The sequence below is a fragment of the Gracilinanus agilis genome, chromosome 1 (genome assembly GCF_016433145.1).
Source record: "Gracilinanus agilis isolate LMUSP501 chromosome 1, AgileGrace, whole genome shotgun sequence".
Lineage (NCBI taxonomy): Eukaryota > Metazoa > Chordata > Mammalia > Didelphimorphia > Didelphidae > Gracilinanus > Gracilinanus agilis.
The window spans coordinates 525,636,883-525,649,495 of record NC_058130.1 but is presented as its reverse complement, the minus strand read 5'-3'; the positions used below and the strand labels follow the sequence as shown (position 1 = coordinate 525,649,495).

At 36.2% G+C, this 12,613-nt stretch overlaps 1 protein-coding gene across 2 annotated transcripts in view; it reads left to right on the top strand.

The window, feature by feature from the left end:
• The window catches only part of DTNA (dystrobrevin alpha), a 458,249-nt gene that overhangs the window by 311,347 nt on the left and 134,289 nt on the right, over positions 1-12,613 (top strand). For both annotated transcript variants that reach the window (XM_044666412.1, XM_044666419.1), the window contains exon 4: positions 11,580-11,793. In XM_044666412.1, coding sequence (XP_044522347.1) covers positions 11,580-11,793 — 214 coding nt within the window. The remainder of the gene's footprint in view (positions 1-11,579; positions 11,794-12,613) is intronic.

Here is a 12,613-nt window from a genome sequence, read left to right as displayed (position 1 = left end):
TAGGCTGGATTAGAGTCCAGAAGAGACTTGAATTAGGGAAAACAATTAAAAAGCTGTTGCAAGCTAGGCAAGAGGTGGTAAGGAACTGAACTGAAGGCAGCTGTGTGAGTGGATAGAAGAAGTAGTATGTCAGAGATATGGAGGTAAAAATGGCAAAAGATGGCAAATAATTGGATATGTGGAATGAGTGAGGAACCCAGGATGATGCTAAGGCTATGAACCTGAGGGGCAAGAAAGATTGTGGTGCCTCTGACAGAAATAAGATGTAAGGGTGAGGAAGGGATTTTATGGGTTCAGTATATTAAAAGATGGTTGCCAGAGGATTGAACTATTATTAATCCTCAATTAAGAATAATCTCAAATCAAAATTGACTTTTATGGAAGTTTATTTACATAAGAGAGAGAGGAAGTAAGGAAATAAGAATCTATCCCATTAATTAATCCAGTTAGATCTTAACCCTCAGCCAAGGGTTAAAGGGCCTGAGGCCCAGAGGTGAATGGAGCAAACTTCATTCACAGAGTCTATAAAAAGAAGTTTCTTAATAGAAGTTTAGGAAGATTCAGTCTTTAAACTCACCACATGGAACAGTCTCTGTCACGAACCAGCAAAGCTCCCTCAGGTCCCCTTCACAAAACCAGAAGAAGACCTCTCACTCACTCAACTCCCTCTTTGTGCCTTCCCCTAGCCTGCGTGTCCAACCACAATAGATGATTCTCATAGAAAGCGTAGGGGGCAGTTGTTCTGATTCGTCACTCACTCTAGCACACCTGGGTTAGGACCTCCCAAGATTGGAGGTACTCTCACTTTTGGTGATTAAATCTAAAGATGGCCAGTGTAGACTTAATCTAATTATCACAAAGGGTGTTTGGAAGGAGAGAGGACTTTAGGAGGGGGACAGGGAGAAAATAATGAATTTTGTGCTGATCATTTCGAGTTTGAGATATCTTTGGAACATTCAGTTAGAAATGTCCAGTATACAACTAATTATATGGGAACAAAACTCCGGAAAAAACTAATGGTGAATATATAGACCTGGGAGTCATTTGCTTAGATATCATAGCTAAATAAATGAGTTGGGTCCTTTCCCACTCTGAGACTTAAAAAAGTAAACCAAATCCAAGGACCTGTCAGCACATATTTACATATAATTGGTATATATGTTATTTTCTACGTACTTGAAATGAATTTTATTGCTTTACAGTAAAAATATTTTTGTAAGTCAAACTGATCTCTCATTTTGCCTGTCATAGGATTTTTTTTCTTGTACTGAGAATCTAGAGGCTATTTATTTTTTCAAAGCTAATTAAGAATATTTAGTTCATCTGTACATATTTAGAAAACTGTCACCACTGATTGGTTTCCTGCTCTTGAGCTGGCTTATGAAGAACACCAGGTTGAATGACCTTCCTTCCCCATTGTGTATAGGCATCCTTTTCATCTTGGGGATTTGGAGACTGACAGACACAAGTCCAGAAGGATCCACTTCAGCTGGGAACAGCCAGGCCATGACTAAGTTATCAGGATATCAATGGCAGCTACCTTAAGAGGGTTTTAAATGTTACCCTTTGTAGATTCCCAACTAAACAGGATTTCTGTAATTTTAGAGTGCCAAGGTTGGCCTCAGAATTATCCTGAATTCTCAGGCCTGGGGGTGGGGAGGGTCCTTCAGTCAGTCATTCAATAAGCATTCTAAGTTTGTAGTATGCAATGTGCTAAGAAAGACCAAAAAAAAAAAAAAATCAGATCTCTAGCCTTACCACTAGTTCAAAATAAAATATTGAAAAAACAAAAAAAGTAACTAAGTTTCAGTTCCAAGGCAGAAATGAGTTATGGTTTAGGCAGTGGGATTTATGTGACTTGAGGGTTGCTACTGATACCAAGTATTACAAATATAGTCAAGAAAATGAATTAGTAATTTTGCTCAGGGTCACATAGGAAGTAACCGTGACTAGATTTGAACCCAGGTCCTCTCAACTCCAGGCCTGTCCATTTATCCACTAAACTATCTAGTTGCCTCAACAAAACATATTTTGAAGATAGAATTTTTTGCATGTCAGTTTCCATGTGCCCATAAAGATGTTTGCTTGTTTCTTTCCCTTTTTCAAATGAAGTTTAATCGAATCAATTACCCCCTGCCTCATCTGTAAAATGGGAATAGCAAAGATGTAAGTTGAAAAAAAATGAAGTGTTTGTGAAGCACTTTGGAAACCTTAAAGCATCATATAAATGCTACTTCTTGTTATTATTACAATGAACTTGTACCCTTTGGAATAGGAACTTTAAGCTACTTGAGCTATCCCAATCTTTTTTTTTTTTTTTTTTTTTTTTAATCCTTACCTTCCATCTTGGAGTCAATACTGTGTATTGGCTCCAAGGCAGAAGAGTGGTAAGGGTAGGCAATGGTTAAGTTACGTCCCAGGGTCACACAGTAAGTATCTGAGGCCAGATTTGAACCCAGGATCTCCCATCTCTGGGCCTGGGTCTCAATCCACTGAGCCACCTAGCTGCTCCTAGCTATTCCAATTCTTGGGAGCTGAAAGATTCTGGATTTTATGTACACCTTACATTCCTTCTTCTATTCATAATCTTATAAATATAAGACATTCTTCATTTCTTATTATGTTTTATTTGTAATTTCTTGGTTTTGATACTAAAATTCATTTAGTATTATTTGTTCTCTTGTAATGAAACAGGCATTGAACACCGTGAAGGTTAATGAAGAATGTTACACTTTTCTACCAATAACATAATTATTTTCTGGGCAAGATGACAGCAGATTAAAAAAAAAAACAGTGTGAGGTAGTAGACAGAAAGCTACCTTGAATTAGGAAGTCTTGGGTTGAAATCCCATTTTTGATGTATACTAGTTGAGTGATTGACCCTGGGAAAGTCACTTAACTTCTCAGTCCTCAAACAACTCTTCATGACTATCAGTTTTAAGACAATTTTTTGATCTACATTGTTAGAGGGAATTTACTTGGTGCCAATTCCCTATTCCAGTGAAATCACAGATCTGCTTTTCCACCACAACCAGTTCCTAGCTACCTTCCCTCAAAAGTACAGTAGGTAGAGCTACTTTGGGGGACATATTCTGAAAACAGAATGCATGTCTTTATGTTAATATAGTTTTCTGAGATGACAGAATAATGGTGCAAGGCAGGTAAATGAGAGAGGGAAACATGGTGATTTGAAAGAACTAAAAGAAATTAAATTGAAATCGTTTTAATAAAGTTAGTGAAGTGAATTATTAGACGGTACTGAAATGACCACAGGAGGCAGATGAGATGTTTGAAAATATCTTTGAATAGGATAGATTAAAAAAATAATTTAAAAATTGGACTTTTTTGGGGTAGGGATAAATAAACTTCTCCTTGAAAACAAACCTGTAAAGATAACTTAGTTGAAGATGTTGCAACTAGAAGGTATATTGAATAAGGAATAAAATTAAATGTCCTAAAGAATTTGACATTGTATTTGCATAATCTTTTTCTGAACAGTTTTACAAGTAGGTCACGATAGGCCATGCACAATAGCTAACTCATTTTCTTGACAATATTTGCAATACTTGTATCAGTACCAACCCTAAACTACTGAAGTCAAGTTAGTTATGACATGGGCACCTAGCAGTCATCCTCACATAATATTATCCTCAATCTATTTCTAGGCTCAGAGAGGAACATATTCAAGAAGTCTATCTTTGATGATGGGAGCTTAAGAAAGTCATACTATCGGACAGGCAGCATTCTCTTAAGCACCAGGATTCAGCTAAGAATATGGGAATGATAAACTAGCTTTCTTTTGCAGAGGTAGAAAACATTTGCTCACTTTTGTGAAATATTTTTCTAAATTAGGAAATGGTGGTGTGGGATTGAGGGTTGTCCATTGGTTGGAGGAGATGGCAAAATCAATTTTTTCCATTGTACAAATAAACAATTAAAAAAATAAGAAAGTAAGCATGATGTGATGGAAAGAATATTTTATCAAACTGATCTGGCTAGACTAGGCAGTTTAATTGTATTTTTAAAATTCCCATTATACCTAAAATTATTAAAAAATTTTAATGATATAACTTTATTTTATTAAAATATGCATATCTCTGTGTGTATCTGTTGTTAAATGTCACAACTTAAATTGTCTTTATGTTGAGTGATGGATTTTGTCACCCTAATAAAGTTTGGCAAAAGTATATGAAATATTATATAACATACTAAACTAATAATTTACCTCCTACTTATTTCACAAGTCACTACTTCAGTTAAATTTTTAAAATGAAACCAAATTATAGCTTAGTTACATAATTTGACCTCAATATCAATGTAAGTAAATTGTGTGTGTGTGTGTGTGACTGAGAGACAGATATGTTCATTTTGTTTCTTCCTCAAGGTTCTTCCATATCCTTAAAGGTGTTTAGAAGTATCTAATTGCTGCCATTGGCTAAAGCCCTCACTTATTATGCTCCAATTTTAGAGGTTCCCTACATCCCAGTTCCATTTAATCATTTAAAAGATTAGGGATTTTTTTAAGGAATAACTACTTCAAATATATAGTAAGAACACATATTCAAACATTCCTCCTCTGCCCAAGAAAGGAGAAAAAGATCATGCTCTCTCCTGAAAATACCTCATTCTCTAGGGAGGAGAGTGGGATTAGATTCAGTGCTTTTACATTTCCTATATAACTTAGAGCTATCATGTAACAAATCCACAGTCCCACTGGACTGGGCTTGCAACAGCATTTGGTCTGGAATCCTGGTTTCAGGTAGCCATGGCCCAAGTTTTAGGAGTAGTGTTGGTAGGGAGGAACCAACCCCATCACATGAAAAAGAGCAAAACCCCAAGATTACTTCCCAGGGATACAGGACCTAAAGAGAGTGGAAGAAGAGAGCCCTTCCCATACACCTGGGATGATGCTTAAGCTTCCAGTCACAGGACCTTACCCCAAATGGACACATAGCCAGAAACAGAGAAACTCTCTACTCTGAAATCTCCAGTGGCTCCCTATCTTCTCCAAGATCAAATATAAAAACCTTTGTTTGACATTCATAGCCCTTCATAACTTATAAGCACACTAGAAAGGTAGAGGGATATCTTACAATTCCTCTCCCCCACCACTATAATACTCTGTGATTCGGTGACACTAGCCTCTTTGCTGTTCCTTGTACAAAATATTCCATCTTCTGGCTTCAAGCATTTTCACTGCCTGCCCCCATTTCTGAAATTTTCAACCCCCTCATATCTGCCTACTGGCTTCATTGGTTTCCTTTAAGTCCCAACTAAAATCTCACCTTCTACAAGAAGCCATTCTTGATTCCTTCTTACTCTAATATTTTCCCTCTGTTTATTATCCTATTTTATCTTGAAGATAGCTGTTATCATGTTGGTTCCTCCATTAAAAGGTGAGTTCCTTAAAATATTGGACTATCTTTTTTCATTTTCTTTTTTCCCTCTCCAATATAGCATAGTACCTGGTATATGTCATTTGTGTTGTTTAGTCATTTCAGTTTTCTGACTTTTTCTGACCCCATTAAACTTGACAAAGATACTAGAGTAGTTTACAATTTCCTACTCCAGCTCTTTTCAGAGATGAGGAAACTGAGGCCAACAGTTTTTTTGTTTTTGTTTTTTTTACCAAATGAAAGTATATTTATTTATTTTTTTAAACATTTATTAGTGTTTATTTTTTGAAAAGTTAACATGGTTACATAATTCGTGCTCTTACTTTCCCCTTCACCCCCCCCCCCCAACTTCCCCCTCTCCCCCATGGCAGATGTGTATTTCCACTGGTTTTAACATCTGTCATTGATCAATACCTATTTCCAAATTGTTGATAGTTGCATTGGTGTGGTAGTTTCAAATCTACATCCCCAATCATGTCCGCCTCAACCCATGTGTTCAAGCAGTTGTTTTTCTTCTGTTTCCACTCCTGTAGTTCTTCCTCTGAATGTGGGTAGTGTTCTTTTCCATAAATCCCTCAGAATTGTCCTGGGTCATTTCATTGCTGCTAGTACAGAAGGCCATTACATTCTATTTTACCACAGTGTATTGGTCTCTATGTACAATATTCTTCTGGCTCTGCTCCTTTCACTCTGCTTGAATTCCTGGAGGTCTTTCCAGTTCACATGGAATTCCTCCAGTTTATTATTCCTTTGAGCACAATAGTATTCCATCACCAGCATATACCGCAATTTGTTCAGCCATTCCCCAATTGAAGGGCATACCCTCCTTTTCCAGTTTTTTGCCACCACAAAAAGCACTGCTATAAATATTTTCGTACAAGTCTGTTTATCTATGATCTCTTTGGGGTACAATCCCAACAATGGTATGGCTGGATCAAAGGGCAGGCGTTCTTTTATAGCCCTTTGAGCATAGTTCCAAATTGCCATCCAGAATGGTTGGATCAGTTCACAACTCCACCAACAATGCATTAATGTCCCAGTTTTGTGAGGCCAACAGGTTTAAGCAACTTGCCCAGAGCCACACAGCTTGTATCTGAGGCCTTATTTCAATCCAGGTCTTCTTGACTATCAACCCAGGACTTAAATGTTTAATTGAGTGAGATAAGACTTTTTGAACATCTTGTATAATATACAATTATGCACTTAAAGGATATTAAGTATAAAACCAACTAATAGACATTATTTATGAGTTGTAGAGAAAACAAATCAATAAGAATTTATGTTTTATAGAAAAGCATGTTTTTCTTTTCCTCTAATGAGATAGAAGATGGGAGGGATAGAAAATATATTCCTGTTCATTAATTTTATTTTAATTTTAAAAACCATCTAGTTGAGTTTTGAGAATTTTCCAGCAGGGATGGTCCACAAAAGTCATTTAGTCCTACATCTTACTTTTGCAGATGAGGATATTTAGTCTGAGAGATACATGGCCTGCCCAAGATTACACAACTAGCACTGATCAAGGCAGAACTACGAACTTGGTATTCTGACTCTTGTAGGTCTGTAATTTTTCCACTAACATCATTGTTCTCTGACAAGTCATTGAAATAATAAGCCTGCCAGACGAGGAAGGTGATGATACCATTGAAGAAAATGAGGAAATAGAGACAGTTAGTTGATGAGGAAAATGTCTCCTTTTATTTTTAAAAATATTTATTGCAAATAAATGACCAAAAACATTTCAATATACAAAAATTTATATAAGAAATGCTGGGCTTCTTCCAGTACAATTCTGAGGGACGTATGAGAAAGAATGCTATCCACATCTGGAGAAAGAACTGTGGGAGTAGAAATGCAGAAGAAAACCTATGATTTATCACTTGTTTATATGGGTATATGATTTGAGGTTTGGGTTTTAAAAGATTACTCTATTGCAAATATGAATAATATGAAAATAGGGTTTGAGTAATAATATATATAACCTAGTGAAATTGCTTTAACTCTGGGAGAGGGAAGGGAAAAAGGGAGGGAGACAACAGGAATCATGTAACCATGGGGAAAAATTTTTTAAATAAAAAAAGAAATGATGGGCTTCTGTTATATGCAGATTTTCTTAAAAGAAATATATACATATATTTATATGTGCATAATTAACAACAAAGTTACAAAATTACTAATTATTTCTATACTTCTTTTCTTCTATGAATTATTTAAAATAATTGATTAATGCATCTTTTGCATATCTGTCACCATCCTAACCTTCAACTCCTTCAGTAGAAGACAGGTAGAAATTAATATAACAGCAAGACATGCTATTTTTACCTGCCCTGAAAATTATGGCATGAATTACATTCATAAAGTATATAACTAATGAATGAATAATATATTGAGAAGTAACATCATTAGTCAAGATCCCTCCCCTGGCAGTCAAGGCACTAAGGTTCAAAGTTCAATTCTTCAGTCAAGAAGTTGGACAAGTTGCTTAATCTTTCTCTTACCTCTAAAATAAAAGGATTGGACAAAATAATTCATGTAGGCCATTCTAGCTCTTTGATTCTGTGATTCTTTATCTTTATGAATAAAGATGAAAAGGTAATATAGTTTGCCTTAGAAATTACCCCAATTTTCCAGGTTCTCAGAGACAAAAATCATCACAATAAAGCTTAAACTTCTTATATTCACAGGAGAATGATTCTTTTCTTTGACCAGCTGAAACTTTTGAATATAAGATGGTAAAATATGTGACAATGGCATAAATGAAAGAAGTTAGAGATGAGTCTAGTTGATTTAAAGTAATTCTTAGAGTGAGAGAATAGAAGGTGGAAAAATAGGTCTCTGTTTAGAAACTCAGTGGAGAAATGACAAATAAAATGTCAATTGTAGTAAAGCTTTAAAGAAACATTGCTATAGTATGAACTATTCATTTAACTGAGAGGACCTTCTGGAATCACACTGGGCAGGGAAGGAGTAAACTCAAAGATCTAGCAGCTACTTATCTGTGAGCAAGCCGTAATGCCACATGGTTTGTACTCTCCAGAAGATGAATGCACGATAAGTCTGATGGGCAGATAATTTCCTTTTTATCAGATTTACACTGCCCAAATACCACATGAGTGGGGAGTAAAGTACAGATCGTTTGTTCTTCCATGTTATGACTAGAGCACTTTTGTGCTCTTCCACTTTTGGGAACCATATGGTTGATCTTTTCACTCTCCAAGAGCCTTACTGCTCTGGAATTCTCCTCACTTTAGAAGTCAGGAACTCACAAATTTTGGATTATCTGTGAGACAACTCTCAAGACTAGCATCTCTCAATAAAACACTTTTGTTTTGTTTAGATACTAGCATCAAAAGACCTAGTAAACTTACTCTACTTTGATTAGAAAGAAAAATTTCAACTATTACACTGTCTTTGAACTGTTATCTTGGGCCACATGTATGAGCACATTATCCTCTATCAAATGATAACATGTACCTCAGCAGTAAATCTTGGTACCTTAGTACTTTCCTGACTACCACCATCTCTTGAACTTGGAAAAACCAATCAGAGGAATTTTCCTTTTATTTCCATATGTCAACATCCTATTTCAACATACTTCTTACTAAGGCAAGGCACTTATAGATATGGTTTAAAGAATGGAGGAAGAGAGACTGTGCTCATACAGAGGCTTCTCTCCCCATTTCCTATAACTCTTAGCTCTCTTACACTCCTAAAAAAAAGTCAAAAGGGCATGTATCTATCTACCTCACTTTTATTGGCCTACATGAATTTTCACCAGATACCACCTAATAAAGCATCTAGACTAACTACCATCCTGGAAACAACCACAATCATAAACACTTTATCAGGAGATGCCTTGTTATCAGGAGATAAGTTGTTAATGGGCATGGAACTCTCAACATATTATCCCCTAAGTCCATGAACCTATGTCACCACTCTATCAGGATTGGTATACACCATTAGAGATGCCGCTCAGTGACTCACCTCCCAGTAAACTCATTGATCAGTGAACTCCCCTAATCAACTCCCATTTAGAAATAATTCCCATAAATATTAGGGATTGGATACATAAGAAAACCAAAATTTGAATGGTTATATGAATTTATTAATATCTACTATCAATGATCAATTAATTAATAATAAACATGGATTAATTAGAAGATAAATCCAAGAAAATGAACATGACAGTGGATTTTTTTCTGGACCTGGAATCAGAAAAACAAAGTTATACTTTTGCCTCTAATACCAAAGAGTGACCATTGGAAGATTATTTTATACCTCTGAGCCTTAGGTAACTTATCTTTAAAACAAGGATAATAAGATTCACAGTAGAAAGGCAACATGGCATAGTAGATAGAGCTAACTTCAGAGTCAAAAAGACATAGTCTGTGTCATGGCCTCTAATCCTTTGACTTTTCAGTTCTCTCCAAAATTATCATCCCTGCACTAGCTACATCCTCCTCCTTTCCCCGTCTTCACCCATTGATACACCAGTTCAACTCTACATTGTTCTCTTTCCTTGAGTGTCTGGCTGTCTTATCTTTATACCAATCTTACCCTGCCAAGGGTTTCAGCTTTATATTGTCCTCACCATAGGCTGCCTTTATTTCTACATATATGATATTGAACGAAGCTGGATAAAATCACAAAGCTATGCTTTTGTCCATTATAAATTTGTTATATAACCTCAACTGGGTCCTTAGTGCTACAAAGCAATCTTTTTACACATCCCTAATAAACTCATTATCCCACTCACCATAGCACCTTTTCCAAATCTTTTCATCCTTGCTTAGATCTCTCCTGGCATTCCCTCCCCTGACCCCATCCACTGAGAACCTTGCCTCATATTTTATAGAAAAAAAATTTAAATCAGTCACCAAAATCTCTTATCTTATTTCCTTATTTCACATCACCCAGATGGCTTCTGTCACTATACCATCCTTAAACTCTGACCCACATGAATAAATATCCCTTCTCCTTGCCAATACTGATCCTCTACATGCACAGGTGATCTCATTCCATCCCATCTTCTCCAGTAAATTTCCCCTTCTACCTCCCCCATTCTTTTACTTATCTTCCATCTCTCCCTATCTATGACTGCTTCCCTACTGCTTACAAATATGTCTACTTCTCTCCCACACCTAAAAGCCTTTCACTTGAGCCATTTATTCCTGCTAGCAATTGTCCCATATCTCTCCTTTCTTTTGTGGCTAAATTTCTTGGCCAAACTATTTGCAATAGAAGCCTCCACTTCCTTTCCTTTCACTTTCCTCTTAACACTCAACTTTCTGGCTTCTGATCTCATCATTCACTCTCTCTAGACAATGAATAATAATTTCTTATCTGCCAAATCTAAAGACCTTTTTTTCAATCATCCTTCTTGACATTCCTACTGCTTTTATACTGTTGATCACCATCTTCTCCTTGAAACCTTCTCTCAAGGTTTTCAGGATGCTACTCTCTCCTGGTTCTCCTCTCCATTTGACAACTCCTTCTTAGTCTCCTCTGCCCCCTCAACATCACATTCTCTACAATCATAGTAGCCTCCTTGCTGTTCTTCAAATGACACAGTCCATCTCCCAACTCTAGGCATTTTCATTGACTGTCTCAGACTTGGAATACTCTTCCTCCTCATCTCCACCCCCAGATTTCTCTGACTTCAAGTCCCACCTAAATTCTGAACTTCTACAAATGTTTTCCTAACCTTCTTAATTTCAGTCCCTTAATAATTAACAGGAGGAAGACATTAGCATTAATGAGGATCAGGCAAGAAGGGAGCTTAAAGATCATCTTACCCCAAACTCATAGCCAGTGTAGGAGTGCCTACAATGATATCCTGAACAAATGATCATTTGGCTCTAGCTTAAAAACTTCCACTGACAGGAAACTCTCTCCCTAGTAGATATCCCCTTCCATTTTTTAGACACCAGCAGTTATTGGACATGGCATTAGCTCTAAGAAGAGAGACCAAACTCTAGACTCTATAAGGAATAGGGGTGAAAACAAAAGAGAGGAAAGAACATATCTTAGGTTCTTAACAGGATTCTGTGGAACAGTATTGAGAAAGTAAGTAAGGAACTTGGTCCCTGATGAAACCCTACAATAGTTGGAGAATTTGGTAAATATTTCCTAAAATACTGATTTTTTTCATGAAATTGTTGAATCTCCTTTGATTATGTACAGTACATCTGGTGGACATTTGGAACGTCATTGAAGCTCTGAGAGAAAATGCTCTGAACAACTTGGACCCAAATATAGAACTAAATGTGGCCCGCCTGGAAGCTGTGCTTTCAACCATTTTTTACCAGCTCAACAAAAGGATGCCAACCACTCACCAGATCCATGTGGAACAGTCTATCAGTTTACTGCTCAACTTCCTGCTTGCAGCTTTTGATCCGTAAGTTCCCTTATCAATGGGCTTTAGTTTTCCATTGCTTTCTTCTTTCATTCTTCTCCCACAAGTATAGTCTAAAAAGGCAATGTGTCTTTCTTTTTTCCTATCTAAACTGATACCAATTGTAAAAATAGTCATATCTGAAATTTATGTCATGTTACAAAGCAATTGCTTTATACTATTTTATTTAATTTTACCAACCCTGTCAAATGATAAAGGTTGTATAAATATCATCATCCTTATTTTTCAGATGGGAAAACTGAAGCTTAGAGAGATGTAGTGAAGTGAAGTAGATAAAGTTGCACATTCATTTGGTAAAAGGCACTATATGTACAATTTCCAGAACCCATAAATGTTGGTGGTGAGTCCAGATTCTGTCCTCTATCCCTTACACCAACACATTGTCAGAAAAGTTTATGGATTTGAGATCAAATGATAAAAATACTTGTGGAAATATGGAAATGTGAAAAACTACCATTAGTTTCCATTTCGTGGTATGAACTTTAGCTCTTGACTCTCTTAGATGTTTTATATGAATGTTCAAAGAAGCTGTAATGTCATCAATGTAGGGAATTTCTAGTATGAGAATTCACTAAAGTTATGGCCAGAGATGTCAATTACATAGTCTACAAGCGTTATGTCCAGTAATATTCCCCAGAGCAGGAAACTCAACCAGATTAAAATGTAATTGGGAAATATTTAATAAAATAAGTAAAAATACAATAGAATATAGATAATGTTAATATTTGATTTTCTAAGTTAATATGTGGCCACAAGGATCCTTATATGTGGTTTTGTGGCCCCATTTCTATTTGTTTGACAC